This window comes from Aspergillus brunneoviolaceus, assembly GCF_003184695.1.
Source record: "Aspergillus brunneoviolaceus CBS 621.78 unplaced genomic scaffold BO95scaffold_64, whole genome shotgun sequence".
Taxonomy (NCBI): Eukaryota; Fungi; Ascomycota; class Eurotiomycetes; order Eurotiales; family Aspergillaceae; genus Aspergillus; species Aspergillus brunneoviolaceus.
The window spans coordinates 60,492-75,949 of record NW_020290794.1 but is presented as its reverse complement, the minus strand read 5'-3'; the positions used below and the strand labels follow the sequence as shown (position 1 = coordinate 75,949).

Genomic DNA, 15,458 nt, shown 5'->3' with positions numbered 1-15,458 from the left:
GCAGAGGTTGTGCACATCTACGTGCGTCATCGATCTGGGCTGATGTAATCCCAGCGCACAAAACCGGACAATGCCAATGACATAAGCACAATTTTGATTCACTAACAAACACACTAGACCTAAATAGTCTATAGCTGTCGAAATTGACTGAAACCTGGATGTGGATCACTACTCACTCATTTTTCTACTGAGTACTCCGTAGAGTACAAGCAGAATTAGCAACACAGACCTCACTTGGCAAGATCGAGATACCCCTAAAATAACCAATCCTCTAGCTTTCGCCAAAGATGGGCGACTGGGGAGAGAAGGGAAAGGAGTACGTCGCGACCCCCAAATCGCTCCCTTCGGTTCGGTCAGCCTTTACAGCTGCAATACCCGTTTTAGATGGAAGCGCCGCAGCAGTAACAGAAAACCTTTCCACAGCTAGAGGAAGTCAGTACTTTAGTTCCCAAGCTCGGTCAGGTGTAGCGAACTTACTGGCATGTCACGATCTTGCAACCCTCTCTAGCTGATTTATGATAGAAGCAAAGCGCTGAGGTCAGCAATTAGAGCGAGCAAAGAAATTTATTGCATCAACAATAACGACTCTATTCCAAGAGATCAGACTTTGTGATGATCAGCTTAAGTGGAAGATGCTAGTAAACTAGCTCGCGATCAACATGCTGGAAGTTGTTACGTACCTGGCAAGCGGGCGTCGGGATCGAGCGGTAAGCAGAGGCAGAAACAAAATCCGATCACGTGCTTGGATCTCGGCTGTCGGCCGAAGCACCAATTAGCGTGGCCGCCCATCTATCCAGCCGGAGTAGGCGGCACTCGGTCAAGGTACCGAACCCTATGGGCCTCACCATCCAGGAAATCGAATGTATTGCAGAAAGACCCTGTTCCAAGCTTCAAAACTGATGATCTTGAAGCCGACAATAAAAAGTACATAAGAAAGCCCTCTTCCCGTCCCTTTTCTCCGTGCCCTTTTTAATTCCTTCCAGTGCATCTTTCCTCATCTCCCCCTACAGTACCTAAGCTACATAGTATGCTTGGAGGACCTCATACTTAGGGCTCAGCAAATCTTCTAAAGTCATGGACAGTACATATTCATTTAGTAAGCATTATACTAGTATGATAGATGGTAATCAGGCTATTAAGATCTCATGATACACTCCAGACTACTCCTTGGACGTATCCTCGACAGCCACTGCCTCAGGGCCCTTCTCCTCCCTCTCCCAACCAACCGCAGGAAGATCGTCTCCAAATAGCGCATCCATCTGCTCCAGCGTCTTCCCCTTCGTCTCGGGGAAAAAGAAGATATAGCAAATCATGGCGATGATGTTGAACACGAAGAAGACATAGAAGTACCGGAACCCAATGTTCGTCAGCGCAGTGGGCGAGAACTGCGCAAATATGAGGTTCACAGACCAATTTACGAAGGTGGTGCAACTGTTGCCCTGGTTGCGGATGTCCACAGGGAAGATCTCGGCGGGGTAGACCCAGGATATGATGCCCGGGGCGGTATAAAAGAAGCTGAAGACAAAGTTCATGGCCACCATAGCGCGGAGCTGGTTGGCATTGTTCTCGTTCCAGTGCTGTGACATGGCGGCGTTACACACCAGTGCGCCTGCCATGCCAGCGGCAGAAATGATGAGTGGCTTGACCCGGCCAACGCGCTCGAGCGCCCAGAGACCGATAGTCGCCCACACAATCGACAAAGCGCCGGAGATGCCAACGATCATGAGCGTCGTGCGCGTATCAAACCCTAAACTCGAATAGATGCGTGTGGCATAGTAATTTATGACATTTATCCCCGATAGAGGACCAAAAGCTTGTACTCCGCAGCCAAGAATGAGGCGACGCCGCCAGGAGGGCTTGGTCAGGATAGATGTCCATGTGATGGAGTTGTGGGCACGTTCCGCCTCGATCGTGTCCCGAATTTCCTGATATTCGAGCTCAATGTAGCTGGTCTTCTCGGGGGTTCCGTCGCCGTGGAGCTTGTGGAGAGTTGCCAATGCTTCTTCGTGGCGGTCTTGTTCCATGAGCCACCGCGGGGATTCTTGGAGGAACCACACACCACACATAAGCACAACGCCGGGGACGCATTGGAAGGCGAGTGGAAAGCGCCCTGCAGAAGCAGCCAAAGGTTAGTAAACGTTTGGGGGAGCAAGAGAATACAGAACATACATTGGAAGGCGGTGTTGTTAAAAGAGCATCCATAGCCCAACCACTGCGCCACCAGATATCCCCAGCTCAACATCCACTGCAGCAGGCCAGACATCATGCCGCGGGTCTGCGCCTCGGCCATCTCACCGGCGTACATAGGCACAGTAGACGTCAGCATGCCCACAGCTGCTCCGGCGATGAATCGGCCGATGATGAGCATGGTCATGTTGACGGCGCCCGCCTGCAACGCACATCCGAACACGGAGATGCAGGCTCCGGCGAAGACGGACAGCTTGCGGCCCAGTCTATCGCCGGTAAACATGTTGATGATAGTGCCTAAGATGGCGCCACCCTGAAAGGCGGAGACGACACCACCCGTGACGGTGTCACTAGGATTGGAGAAGTACTTGATGAACTCGGTCTGGGCGATGGTCGAGGTGACAATACCGCTGTCATAGCCGAAGAGAAAGCCTTTTGATCGACCAGACTCGTGTCAATACCCATGATCTGAACTTGCAGGTATGAGGTACATGACAAACTCACCTCCGATGGCCAAGAAGACAGCGGACAACAATGTCGAAATTTTAGTCATTTTCCTAGAGAGACAGACGACGTTGATCTTCTGTGGTTTTTCGAGGAAACGGCAGAGTCTGCATCTTATATGAAGCTTGCAATGCGCTAGGCCATGGGTGGCGGGTGACCTCTTGGCTTGACTCCAGCCCCGACAAGCAATATCTAGCGTGGTTGACTGGGGGTCTGGGCCAAAATCCGGGACAAATCTGGGGTCGTCTCATTCCTCTTGTCCCCCATGGGCCATGGTAAGCAGCGAGCCTGGCTACTTGCCGTGGGGAATAGCCGAGTAGGCGCCGGCCGTCATGAGATCTGGGGTAGCACCAGCGCCGATTCAAGCCGATTCGGGGTTCTCTCACCCGAGACCGGGTCACGCCCCATGGGGAGGGGAAGAGTTCTGGATGGCTGACAGCTATGCCACTGGAAGTTGGCTGTTATGCCCAAGGTAGTCGGATCTCCGAGACACCGCAAAACGCAGTCACAATCGAGATGGATGGGGGGGGGCAAGCCCTAAGACGGGAAGTGGCTTGTTCCAAGACGGTTTAGCCTCGCCCGCCAAGTTCGACTAAAGTCGACTAAAGCTTGGGCAGACTCGGATTTTCCGAACTGCTTCAAAGATTGTGGAAGCGCACACGCCCTTGGTTGGTGTCTGACCGTCTATTTGCCTCTGCACGGCTTGCCCTCGCCTCCGGTTTTCGTATGAGTGGGGATTCTGGAGGGGAAAAAAAGCTCGGGAAACCGTTCCCCGAATTACCATGACCATCCCTACCTGCCCAATGGGTGTCGTCAACCCTCACACTGCTGGATCTATTCGCTTAACGATCCTGGCCATGTCCGACCAACTCACACACTAATGCCGAGTTCGACTTTCGCCAGGATTGAAGTACTCTTCGGTGGCCTTCAGACCGAGATACGAGTCCATGCTCGCATCGGGATCATCTGACTCCACGAAACTTCGATTCTGGCGGAGAAAATCGGACCATGACGATGACTGGTAATCGAAATGACTCCCCATTGAACTAGTCTAGCCTCTATATACATATTTATCATAATTACAGCTGCACGAAAACAGAATACTCGCCGTGGGTTAGTCGCACGTCATCGCCCTCCACAGACTGCTTTGCTTCGCCGGCTCGAAGATAAGCCGAGTTCTTTGCGTTCTCGGGCAGCTTGACGACAGCCGTCGTCCCGAACGGCACACGCAGACTAAGCGTCACCGCACCCTGCGCATCGCGCGTGAATTCGACAGTTATCAAGCCGTAAGGACAGTCCACGCTGCCCTGAACGTGGTCGAACTCCACTTCGTAGGGTGGGTCTACCACAAAAGTCCGATACGCCAGTCCGGTTGGCTTCAACCCCAGCACGGCGGCGTAAAACCACTCGTAAATGGTTCCCAACATGTCGTGGCATTTGCTGCGGCAGGCATCCTGCCAGAACTCAAGCAGGGTGGTTTCCCCGCGCCGCAGGAACCGCATATACGATGGATGTTCCTCCTGGCGAGCCATCTGCAGCACCAGATCGGGACGCTTGGCATCCGCCAGCGTGTTGAACAGGAAACGCAGCCCGATCTCGCCGGACCGCATGCGGCCGTCAGCGACGTCGTCCATGAAGGCGGCCATAACATCGGCGCGATGCTCTTGTGGCACCATCCCAAATTGCAGCGCTATTGCTTGCGCAATTGCGTCCCGGTCGCGCTCTGGGTAGTTGTCCAGCGAGGTGTAATACGCATGCGGCCGGGAGGGGTCGTCGGTGACGAGGAGGTGGTGATTGTATGCGGCGTAAATGCGCGCCGCCCATTGCTGGAACTCGTCGGCCTTCTGCGTCTCGCCCAGCTCCCGTGCCATCATCTCCACGTTCTGCAGGCAGCGGTAGTAGATGGCCGTCTCAATGTTAGCCTGGTTATTGCCGTGGGCAATGCCCCGTCCCCAGTCGCCAAGGCCGTGCTCGATCAATCCTCCCCGTCGCTCCTTAGTGCGCATGTATTCCATATAGCGCACTGCCGCGGGGAAGACCTTGGCGATGACATGTGTCGAGCCATAGTATTGTCGAAGGATGTCGGGGAGGAAACACAAGGCGCAGCCCCAGGTGATGGTATCGTGGAGTGGTCCACACATGTAGCGAATTTCGGGAGCCATAGTAGGAACCAATCCACTGGGTTCCTGGGAGTCAAGAATATCATCCAGGATTTTGGTGTACAGGGACTCCATGTCGCGGATGTATTGTGTTGCGGGGGCCAGCAGGTGGGTGACCTCCAGCCAGCCGAATTTCTCAATCTGTGGACAGTCGGTATGGTAGCTGAACAGGTTACTGCTAAATGTCCAATAGCATGCATTCAACAAGGCGTTCACATCCTCCTTATCGGTCTTCATCGTTCCTAGTTGTCTTGCAGCAGATGAGATGTGGCGGCCAACAACCGATATGATTTTCGGGTGGCCATCTTCCCCGTCTAGTGAAACACCTTCTACTTGGATATAACGTGCACTGGTGAAGCTAAAGTCCGGCTCCCACACCTCAGGGGCGCCCGTGCCGGCCAGATAGATGCGGGAAAAAACACCCGTCTCGAACTCTTTGAACAAGGGATCCGGCATTAGAACAGTGCCATCCTCCTTGACTGTCTCGCTGTATCGGACAATAATTTCGGAACCCGCGGCACCCTCAACGACAACTTCAACCATTGTGGATGCATTCTGCCCTAGGTCATAGCAGACAATGCCAGGGCTTGGGCTGTGGGTTTTGATAGGCTTAAAGGTCTCGTGTAGCACGACGGGAGGTTGAGTCTGATAATAAATGTGACCTCGTGGTCCTGTGAGAGGCTTGGCGGGAGCCCAGTGCGCATCGTCGAATCCGGGGGCGTCCCAGCCGGTCGGGTACAGGCGGCGATCGTGGGTTTCGGAGGCATATATGTTGGCAAGTGTGGTGGCACTCTTGCTCACGCGCCAAGTGGGATCAGAGATCAAGGTGGTGTGCTCACCGTCCTCATAGAACAAATGCAGCTCACTGAAGAAGCACAGCTCGTTGCCGTAGCGGACATAGGTATTATCCTCGTACATCGGCCAGAAGAAGCGATCATCGCCCTTGTCACCCGCATAGAAGCCATTGCCCACATGAGCGCCCAGCACATTCTGGCCCTTCTGCAGCTGGGCAGTCACGTCGTAGGAGGTAAATTGTACACGACGGTGGTAGTTGGTCCAGCCGGGATCGAGGCGGTGGTCGGAGGCCGTTCGGCCATTCACGCTCATATTGAAGTGACCCAGTCCCGATGCAAATAGGATGGCGCGTACCGGCGTCCGCGAGAGGTCGAACGATTTGCGCACGTAAATGGGCTTGTCTCCTCCGTCGCCAATCCACACAGCCTTCCAGCGGTTGGGCTCATCCTCGAACCAGGTGCGGAAGATGAGGGCGGTATGAGGCATGTAGGTCTGGTTCATGCTGTAGGGAGGCAGGAGATGAGAACGGGGGTAGGCCGTGAAGAAGTGGTTTGGTGCGCTGTGGAAGGATTGATCCGATTGATCCCAGACGGTCACTCGCCAGTAGTAGCTGCAAGTCGACTGGAAGCCGTTGTCGGGTTTGCAGATGATGTTGCGCTGCTCATTGCTCGTCACGTAGCCAGAGTCCCAGGCCAGTTTCGAGGGACTGACAATGTCATCACGCAGGCTCGACTCGTCAGTAGTCAGTACCACGCGGTAGGCTTTTTGCGAGGCATTTGGTTGGGTGGATGCGATGAGCCAGAAGAAGCGGATCTCGTCGACGTCGATTCCCAGAACCTCATGGAAACCATGAATTCCGCAGCGCGTTATCTCCATGGTAGGTGTAGCGAGTGTGTTTCGGCGAGTGTCATGAGGACTGCCCCAAGCTGGGAGGTATTCTCATTTTGTCCCATTCTCATAGCCCCAGGAGGAAGCATTTCCAGTTACCCCTCCATAAAAGTGGGACGATAATGGAGTCAGTGGTCAGTGTGGGGAGGGGCAAGAAGAGGGGAGAGCGTCGAGAAACTCGCGTGAATTGACCCCGAAAGACCGTCGCGGGTGAAACTAGTCTAGACCGCTTTGGGTCGTGGCACTTTTCGGTGTCTTAGTCAGTAATCACTTAGTCACCGCTCAACAGCAACTGCCGGTTTTCTCTTCCGAGGTTCTCCCGCTCGTTCATTTCCCCGACCACCAGCTCTGCTTCCCCACGGGGAATCCTGGTCTGTCGTGGACCATTATTGCATGGAGTTATGACCACATGCCGCCCTTCTGGCAGTCTGGTAGTGTGTGATCCAACTTAACCCCACCTCCAATCTACAATTAGATTCGTTGTCTAATCTTCGTGTTGCTGCAGAATCCATGACAAGTCGGACTTTCCGGTGAATACGGGACATCCGTCTACTGTCGATCCATTGCCAACGATATCACGGGTCGGCACCCGGCGAAAGGCTGAAGGAATCTCTCGCTTGACTTGGCGAGCTTGCTAGTTTCTTAGCAAGCGATCCTCTTTGTCACTACGGAAATTCCAAGAGAATCAACGGAGCGATGGCTGAGGGTTCGGACTGTGGATTCGCGTCGACGGAGCCTGTGCTCGCACCATAAATTGCGCTGCTTCGCTGTTCGAAATGGAGAGCCAGACAGCCTGAATCCATTGTCAGCAATCTATTAGTCTAGGTTGCACTCGCATATACATCATGGGAAAGTTTGGATTTGCCCTTGCGGCTTTGGCCCTCCCAACAGCACTGGGAGCTCCTACAACCTCCCGCAAAAGCTCCAGCTACGTCAACTGGCGACAGTTTAAAGCCCACGGAGCTAACCTTGGCGGATGGCTGGTGCAGGAGTCGACCATCAACAGTGCATGGTGGGCTGAATATGCTGGAGGGGCTTCAGATGAATGGGGTTTCTGCGAGAACTTGGGTCAACAATGCGGACCCGTCTTCGAGGAACACTATGCCACTTGGATCACCACCGCCGATGTTGACAAGCTTGCAGAAGTTGGGATCACTGCACTGCGGATCCCTACCACCTACGCTGCCTGGATCCACTATCCCGGATCCCAGCTCTACTCGGGCAACCAAACCAAGTACCTGTCTGAGATCGCCACGTATGCTATTGAACAATATGGCATGCATGTCATTGTCGACATTCATGGACTGCCGGGAGGCACCAATGGCTTGACGATCGGCGAGGCGACTGGCCACTACGGCTGGTGGTACAACCAAACCAATTTCGACTACTCCCTACAAGCAGTCGACGCGGTGATCGACTACATTCAGAATTCCGGGCACCCCGAATCCTACAGCCTGGAACCCGCCAACGAAGCCGTCGACAACAGAGACTTTTCTGTCTTCGGTACCCCCGCCGCGCTGACAGACAAGGCAGCGGCCTGGCTCTTGAAATACTACCAAGCCGTGATCGACCATGTCGCCGCAGTGAACCCCAGCATCCCCGTCATGCTGCAGGATAGCTTCAAGGGCGAGAGATTCTGGTCCGGCAACTTCTCCACCGATGCCAACATCGTCTTCGATTCTCACAACTACTGGTTCGACGATACGAATGCCACGTCCGTCACCCTGGCGAAAGACATCTGCACGCGAGCCAAGTCCGTCGCGGGCGATGGCAAGTTCCCCGTCTTTGTCGGCGAATGGGCCATCCAGGCCGGTTCCAACAATACGTTTGCCTTGCGGGAACGCAACCTCAACACCGGTCTGCATGCCTTCCACCAGCACACCCAAGGCTCTTCTTACTGGACGGCCAAGTTCTATGGAAATGGAACCGTGAGTGGACAGGGTAACCAGACCGACTACTGGAATTTCGAGGGCTTCATCGATCTGGGCCTGGTGCATCTCGATAGCAAGAACTATAAATGCGTGTAAGGCGTTTGCCTGGTGGTAGTGGATATCATTTTGTAAATATGTTATGCAGCGTGTGTCCATAGAGCTCGGAGATAGTTCTTTCAAGCTGAAGAATATTTATACTCGAATATTATCGAAGACGCTGAATTATGCTTCAGTCCACCAATAATAGTCACAAATTCTGACGGCAGCAATTAGAACAACTTGACTTCGAGAATTGTCAACTTGGGACTTTTCCGGTTGGAGACTCAATGAATCTATCCATGGTTTGCTGATACCGACCGCGCAAGCGGACGGTCGACCCGCCCTTTTCCTAGCTGGGTTAGACTGACGCGTGTTTGCCGTACGCCCCGTCAACGGTCATGACGTCAGAAATCAAGGTGGTTCTCGCACGGCCTCAAATTGTGATCATGTCGACACGAGTACAGTACATTGCTACACGTGCTTGATGGCCTAGGTCTGGACCTAGGCCGGATGCCGCCGTGTAATTAGGTTCCGCGGTGAGACTACCATATTTCAAGATAGCTCAACGTGATCATCTCTCCATGTTGAGGATAGCGTTACGACTGAGCGCAATCTCGTTGGCTTACCAATTGCTATAATTTGTAACATAGAAGTAAGTATCTATAAAACCAATCTAGCAGACAAATTCCAACTACTATGATACAGTATATTGGTGGTAATTAAATCCTACACAGCCTAAGTACAAAGACAATGATCTACACAGATCAGAGAAGAAGACTAATTAGTGTACAGACATGTCACCTCGATCGACAAGGTGATCGCGAGAACTGATTAGTAGATAGTGATGTTGTAAGCGTCCAGCTCGTAAAGGAAGGTCTGGATCGACGCCTTGTCCTCGACACACTCCAGAGTGGTGCCGTTGTTCTTCCAAAGGGGACGAAGAGGCCACGAGCAGATGTTCTGGTGCTCGCCGGCGTTGTCGCCAGTGAGCACGGTACCGTTCAGCGTGACGGGGTCGACTCCCTTCTCCACCCATCTCATGAGGTCACCGAGCGAGTCCTGAGGGTAGGGACCGTTGGGCTGCAGCGAGTTGGTGTTGCAGTGCGAGGCACCGGGCACAAGGTACAGGCGGTAGAACTCGTTGATGGCCTTGATCGATTCATCGTAGTTGTAAGTCGTGTTGGGGAACATGGTGTTGCGCACGGACTCGAAGTAACGGATCGACGACGACGCAGGGATGGAGTTATCGGATTCACCGTGGTAGTGAATAACCTTCCCACCAGCAGCCTGAAAGCGCGACAGGTCGGGCCAGGTCGTCTGCAGCACGTCCTCGTACCGCTGCAGGCCCTCCAGCATCCAGTCGCGGAGCACGTCGTAGGTCACGTTATCGAGGTTGGACAGGTTGTCGAGGTCCAGCAGCTGCAGGCCGTGAGTAACCCACTCGCCGCCCAGTTCGGAGATGTCAATGCCATAGGTCTTAGTAGTCGCGTCGTAGCTGGTTTCAGCGTCGGTGAACTCGGATCCAATTTGGTACCAGAAGTAGGCCTGGCGACCCTCGGAGTCCTTCAATCCGTCAAGAATGGTCTGCGCGACGCGGACACCCTCAGCGGTGATAGTGCCGTTCTGCGCAGGAGTCGAGACGCCCATGCTGGTGCTGGCTGCGCACGAGTACGGCTTTCCGATAGTGGACTTGAGGTCGAAGTTCAACTTGCAGAGGTCGCTGCGCGAGATGACTCCGTCTTTGCGACCATCCAGAGCGTCGCACCCGTCGATAATCTGCGTCACCAACTCGGACATTTCGCAGTTGGGGGGGTAGTATCCCAGAGTCTGCTGGACGACCTGTGGCACAAGATGGTTGACCTGTTGTTGACCGTAGCGAATGGCCGGGGCACCAATGACAGCACCGCTCCATTCTTCGGGAAAGCGCTGAAGCTGACTCCAACCCTCGCGACCGCCCTCAGAGCAACCCTGGTAGTAGGAGTAGAGCTTGTCGGTCATGTTAAAGAAGTTCTTAGTGAACGCCTTGCCAATGGAGGACATCTCGTGGTGGGCCTGGTAGCCGAACATGTACAGGGCATCGTAATTGGCGGTGCCGTTCACAAGAGGGTAGACAGACGAGAATTGAGTGTCGAAGCTGCCAAACCCTCCATCGGTGCGGCCAGCGACGGCACCGTAGGGCAGACCAGCGGGGACGTTGGTGGCGACGTTGATAGCGAACCCGAAGCCACCAGTCGAGAGCCAGCGGTTCTGGAAATCCTCGGGGGATGGCATCCAGAACTGCAGCAGAACCTCGTCGTCCTTACCCGCATGGGAGTAGGTCATGGTGATGTTGCAGTAGTTGTAGGTGCCGGCAGGATAGTAGTTGGATCCAGCGGTGGATTCATTGTAGACCGGGGCTGCGGTGACGCTGGAGGGGTTGGTGACCACCCCCTGGGCCAGACCGGTGGAGGGAATCGCCGCCTTGGCGTAGGCGGAAGTACAAACATCTTCCAGGCTGACAGCCTGGGCTAGAGCCGCAGCTGAGATGGCCAAAGAGAGGTACTTGGCCATGATGAATGAACGACTGAGCAGTAGAGAACGAATGGAAGGAGTGTGGTGAGAGTGAAGAATCGAAGTCTTGGGCGGGTTACAGCGAGTTCTTATATGAAGCCATACCTTTTCACAAACAACCAAGCATTCAGACCCGCCTTGGGCAACGTAACCAGTTCCACCGGGTGTTTCCACCGACTTTACCTTAATCTTATGCTTGTGAAGATCTTACGACCATTGAAACAGGTCAAGTCGGCTGAGGGACGGAACGCCGCGTCAGGTCCGATGGTGAAGATCTCGGAGATAGTATGATAGTGGTGGCAGGACCAAGGCTAGATGATGGAGATAAGAAGCGTCGTCATGTCTCCATGTCTGGGGACCGGTGAATCCACAATCTGCAGCATAAAGTGTTTAAGCTTGTGGAGCTCAGTGTGGAGAATGAGGTTGAAGAGCAGGAACAGTGGTCGATCACTTACCCAAAAGGCATAAGTCTCCGCAAGTAGTGCGAATCATCCCAAAGGATGCTTACTATCCCAATTCAAATGCCATAAACGCTTCTCGTGCAATAGGTTTCGAAGCTGTTTCAATGATATTATTGTGGTAAGAGAATTGAAGAACCTGTTCGTGGGTCCGGAATAAATTTTATCCAGACAACCAACTGACTAATATATCAGGTGACCGACTTACTCAATTGTACATCCATGACACAAACAGTACAAACAAGAAGGCAACCACGCCGGCCTAGACGAGCCTCCCATTTTCAGAGTCATCTCCAATGTACGAACAAGATACTAACAAATTCAAATCTTTCCTTGATTCACACGTCCTTCCTTTGCAACCGAAAGTATCTCTTGCTCCAGAGCCTCGAACAGTTGCCACTCAATGCCGGCCTCTCCGAGCATCTGACGTGCCGATGACTTATTGTTTATCGAGCACGGCGACAGCGAGCCGAAATAAACCTTCTCGATGCCTTTTCGCCCCTCCTTTCTTGTTTCGATGATTTTCTGCACGCAGGACATGTCACTTTCCTCATGCTCCACGCAAGGCTCAAAACTCATGTACATGATCAGAGAGCGATCAGGCTCAGAGGGTAGGACATCCCCGACCTCATTGTCTGGGACTCCATGGACGGCAGCGTAGTTGGAAAGACAGGCCTGCTCCGCATGGGGTCTCTTCACCAGCTCCATGGTATATCCTGATGATAGAAGCCGGTCGTCGTTGTACAGCTCGTTGTCAGTTCCCCGGACGAGTTTTCGCGAAATCAGGACTGCTCCGGCCCGGAAGAGGGTGGGGCGCGGCGGTGACAGCTTGGCCAGGTTAAGACAGTGGCGGAGATATGTCAGATGCGGACAAGGCTCCACGAGCGTACTATTGTTCGCCGGCTCGGGATATAAAGAGAGAATCATGGCGGAAACGGTTTTGACTGTTTCAACGGGATATTGGCTGCATGCGATTGCGCAAGATGACTGACATGGACAACCACCAGGGGTATCTTGAACACCGCATTTTATACTACGCACGATGCTGAACTTGGTACTCGGACGTTATACCTACTCCAAGATATGACATCATAATACCAGCTGACGCTATGGAAGGTTTCGAGGAAGGTCTCTGTGGTGCACAATTGGTGATCTAGGAGCAAAGACCCGTGGCGAGGTATGTAGGGGTATCCCAACGCGGCAGGAGGGGATACAGGCTCCTTGATGACTACTCATATAATCCTTATGGATCATCTGAATGTGATGTTCTTCTTGATGCCTATTGCGTGACTTCGTGACTTGATTTCTTCGTTTGCCCGTTTTCCAGCCAGCTGCTCAATTCTTCGTGACGTCAAACTGTCCCTTCCCCTGAGAATCTATGGCCATAACAAGAGGAGTTTCGACCTTGATAAAATTCTCGGCAGTCCAACTCATCACGGACATGACTGTCGGCTCGGCAGGTTGCCTACTACGATGGCTTTTATTTCTGCTGCACGCCGCTTCAAGCGGAACTGTGACGAAAGAAGCCAGAACAAGCTTGTCTGAAGTCACGCCCTCGTTTGCCTGCTCTGCTGAACACCCTCAATCAGTCATGGTATACTATTGTTGTGGAACTTCGAGGAGAAGGCAGGTTCCTGCGCCTGTCAACGCCAGCAGGCCGGGATCGAGGTCTCCTGTATCTTGCCCGTTTGGTCGGACGAAGGGCCTCGATCGTCACGACTATCCTTGATGTCTCCCACCACTAGGGTCTTCGGCGTCGCACAAGAGCTGATGGGTGGTAGTCGATCAGAAGGAAGGACATACTCAACCAGGCATACCCAGTGATATCAGTTCCTGAAAGATAGCTTCCAAGATGCTATAAATCCCAAGGTAGCCTCGGCACTCGAATCTTACGGACCAGTATCACAGCTTATGGATTAAATAATGACTGACACCAGATCACAGACGACCCAGTGGGGATACCGATGGAGATCCTCCGAAAACTTCATCCTAGCGACAGTAGCCGGGGGGATTATGCGGAGTGAGTCCCCTTTATGCCGCAACCCATTGCGCGGCCCTTCAGAGAGCCACGGACACTGATCTCCAGCGATTACAGGCATGTTCCTCTGGAGCTTCATCATCCCTCTCCTTCCTTACATGCTAGAGGAGCGGATTGGCCTCGACAAATCCAAGACGCAGAACGTGACGTTCCTCGTATTGGCCGAAACGGCCTTGACGTCTTCTGTGTCCAGCCCTGTCATTGGCACGCTCGCAGATCGCTGGGGTGCTAAAACGGTCTTTCTCTTCTTCTCCGTAGCTCTGGCGGCATGTTGCACAGTCAGTGTGGCACTTGCACGTAGCGGTATGTCTCAACCTCCTCCATCCTGATCACTGACATGCACTATCTGCTCCTTGCTCCTTTCCGGATTACATACAGGCAGCTAACCACCAACAGTAACGATCATCTTCGTCGCGCGCTTTTTCCAAGCCATTGCCGACAACTGCATGTGGATCGGCGGCCTTGCTGTGATCGGCCGGACCTTCCCAGCGCACAACTTCGGCAAAGTCATGTCAGTGCTGAGCGTGACCGTTGCCGTCGGCACCTCCGCGGGGCCCGTACTCTCCGGAATCCTCTTAGAGAAGGGAGGCTATTGGGTGGCATGGAGCAGCGCCTTCGCCGTCCTCGTGGTCGACGCAACCCTGCGCTTGCTAATGATTGAGCGCAAACCCGAGGAATCAACAAGTCAGTCCGCTTCACTCCCTTCCTTCTCGCGTCATCGTCTCCTCGCATCCACTGACTTCACCCAACAGCCTCGCACAAGCAACCCCCGCACTCCACCTCCAGTTCCGACCCCGAACGCGCCCCCTTACTCCCGCGCACGCTCTCCACCGACTCCTGGCGACACCAGCAACCCACCCCGCAGCCCAGCAGCGCGAACCCAACCGCGACACAGACCCCAGAACAAGCCGGCCTCCAATACTACCGCTACCTCCTTCGGCAACCGCGCTTCACCGCCGCGATGACCGCCTACACGTTTTACGCGATGCTCGTCGCCAGCTTCGACACCACCCTGCCACTGCACATCCGCGCCGTCTTTGGCTGGGGCAGTCTGCCGGCGGGGCTGCTGTTCGTGGGGCTGCAAGTGCCCGGGATCCTCCTGACGCCCGTGTGCGGGTGGCTGAAAGACCGCGTGGGCACGCGCCTGCCCACGACGCTGGGGTTCCTGCTGCTGACCCCGTGCCTCTGGGTGCTGGGGATCCCCGGAGACGGGCGGTTCCCGTGGGCGAGTGGCGGTTCGCAAACGGGGAAGGCGCTCTACCCCGCGGCCGTGGTGGTCATCGGGTGTTTCTTCTCGGCGTTAAACGGGGTCGGGTTCTTGGAAGCTACACGTAAGTTTGTGCCTCCCACCCCTGTGAGTATTGCAACATCAGAGTGTACTGACCTGGTCGGTCTTGGATGGGGATAGTCACCATCAACGAGCTCGAAGCCAAGCATCCCGGCATCTTCGGCCCCCACGGCGGCCACTCCCGCGCCCAATCCATCGCGTGGATGGGCTGGACGATCGGCATGTTCCTGGGCCCCATTATGTCAGGCCTGTTGGTCGACAAGATCGGGTATCTGAATTTGAACTTTATCTATGGTGAGTTTTCCTTTAGGGAGAGAAAGTGCATTCGATAGGGCGCTGACAAGACCCAGGCATTCTGTCGCTCGTGTTTGCGGTGGTTGTCTTCCTTAGCTTTTCGAAGAAGCAGGAGTGAGAATTCCGCGGGCGCGTGCTGTGATCTTTTGTGTGGGAGCAAATGTCGATTTGTTCTAAGTAGTGTTATTGTCTTCGGGATTATTGTTTTCTGTACGTGGGGCATTGGGAAAAATAAGAGGGTAAACTTGGTTTACTGCGTGAATTCCGCTAGCGCACTGCATCCTTTCGAGTATTGACTATGACTATGGAACTTAGCATGATAAATCT

The 15,458-nt window shown here is 53.9% G+C and overlaps 6 protein-coding genes across 6 annotated transcripts; 2 read left to right on the top strand and 4 right to left on the bottom strand.

Moving 5' to 3' along the window:
• Nucleotides 1-1,153: 1,153 nt before the first annotated feature.
• BO95DRAFT_517066 (sugar porter family MFS transporter) lies at nucleotides 1,154-3,178 on the bottom strand. Its single transcript, XM_025591869.1, has 3 exons — nucleotides 2,692-3,178; nucleotides 2,170-2,619; nucleotides 1,154-2,110 (listed from the first exon to the last, which is right to left on the bottom strand). The coding sequence occupies exons 1-3, from the start codon at nucleotides 2,738-2,740 to the stop codon at nucleotides 1,161-1,163; spliced, it is 1,449 nt and encodes a 482-aa protein (XP_025439025.1). The 5' UTR covers nucleotides 2,741-3,178; the 3' UTR covers nucleotides 1,154-1,160.
• A 549-nt stretch (nucleotides 3,179-3,727) lies between these two features.
• BO95DRAFT_445927 (alpha-L-rhamnosidase) lies at nucleotides 3,728-6,671 on the bottom strand. The gene has a single exon (XM_025587254.1). It carries the CDS (start codon nucleotides 6,519-6,521, stop codon nucleotides 3,771-3,773), a length of 2,751 nt encoding a protein of 916 aa, XP_025439024.1. The 5' UTR covers nucleotides 6,522-6,671; the 3' UTR covers nucleotides 3,728-3,770.
• Nucleotides 6,672-6,879: 208 nt separating this feature from the next.
• Nucleotides 6,880-8,631, top strand: BO95DRAFT_484663 (putative glucan 1,3-beta-glucosidase precursor). Its single transcript, XM_025590362.1, has 2 exons — nucleotides 6,880-6,967; nucleotides 7,039-8,631. The coding sequence occupies exon 2, from the start codon at nucleotides 7,379-7,381 to the stop codon at nucleotides 8,558-8,560; it is 1,182 nt and encodes a 393-aa protein (XP_025439023.1). The 5' UTR covers nucleotides 6,880-6,967; nucleotides 7,039-7,378; the 3' UTR covers nucleotides 8,561-8,631.
• Nucleotides 8,632-9,334: 703 nt separating this feature from the next.
• Nucleotides 9,335-11,053, bottom strand: BO95DRAFT_370653 (tannase and feruloyl esterase; the record flags this gene model as incomplete). The annotated part of the gene is made up of 1 exon (XM_025582924.1): nucleotides 9,335-11,053. One exon carries the CDS (start codon nucleotides 11,051-11,053, stop codon nucleotides 9,335-9,337), a length of 1,719 nt encoding a protein of 572 aa, XP_025439022.1.
• A 779-nt stretch (nucleotides 11,054-11,832) lies between these two features.
• On the bottom strand, nucleotides 11,833-12,438 carry BO95DRAFT_455749 (putative DRAP deaminase; the record flags this gene model as incomplete). Its single annotated transcript, XM_025588360.1, has 1 exon — nucleotides 11,833-12,438. One exon carries the CDS (start codon nucleotides 12,436-12,438, stop codon nucleotides 11,833-11,835), a length of 606 nt encoding a protein of 201 aa, XP_025439021.1.
• Nucleotides 12,439-13,337: 899 nt separating this feature from the next.
• Nucleotides 13,338-15,339, top strand: BO95DRAFT_234484 (MFS transporter). Its single transcript, XM_025581294.1, has 6 exons — nucleotides 13,338-13,531; nucleotides 13,607-13,852; nucleotides 13,946-14,233; nucleotides 14,302-14,880; nucleotides 14,958-15,131; nucleotides 15,188-15,339. The coding sequence occupies exons 1-6, from the start codon at nucleotides 13,435-13,437 to the stop codon at nucleotides 15,247-15,249; spliced, it is 1,446 nt and encodes a 481-aa protein (XP_025439020.1). The 5' UTR covers nucleotides 13,338-13,434; the 3' UTR covers nucleotides 15,250-15,339.
• Nucleotides 15,340-15,458: the final 119 nt, after the last annotated feature.

What these genes read in the sequence shown, in the direction of transcription:
- BO95DRAFT_517066 (XM_025591869.1), bottom strand. Translation starts at nt 2,740, where the DNA reads ATGACTAAAATTTCGACATTGTTGTCCGCTGTCTTCTTGGCCATCGGA. An exon ending in TGTCTTCTTGGCCATCGGAG is followed by an intron (nt 2,620 to 2,691) that starts GTGAGTTTGTCA and finishes GTCGATCAAAAG; the next exon opens with GCTTTCTCTTCGGCTATGAC. An exon ending in TAACAACACCGCCTTCCAAT is followed by an intron (nt 2,111 to 2,169) that starts GTATGTTCTGTA and finishes CTGCTTCTGCAG; the next exon opens with GGCGCTTTCCACTCGCCTTC.
- BO95DRAFT_445927 (XM_025587254.1), bottom strand. Translation starts at nt 6,521, where the DNA reads ATGGAGATAACGCGCTGCGGAATTCATGGTTTCCATGAGGTTCTGGGA.
- BO95DRAFT_484663 (XM_025590362.1), top strand. Translation starts at nt 7,379, where the DNA reads ATGGGAAAGTTTGGATTTGCCCTTGCGGCTTTGGCCCTCCCAACAGCA.
- BO95DRAFT_234484 (XM_025581294.1), top strand. Translation starts at nt 13,435, where the DNA reads ATGACTGACACCAGATCACAGACGACCCAGTGGGGATACCGATGGAGA. An exon ending in CAAACCCGAGGAATCAACAA is followed by an intron (nt 14,234 to 14,301) that starts GTCAGTCCGCTT and finishes TTCACCCAACAG; the next exon opens with CCTCGCACAAGCAACCCCCG. An exon ending in CGGGTTCTTGGAAGCTACAC is followed by an intron (nt 14,881 to 14,957) that starts GTAAGTTTGTGC and finishes GGATGGGGATAG; the next exon opens with TCACCATCAACGAGCTCGAA.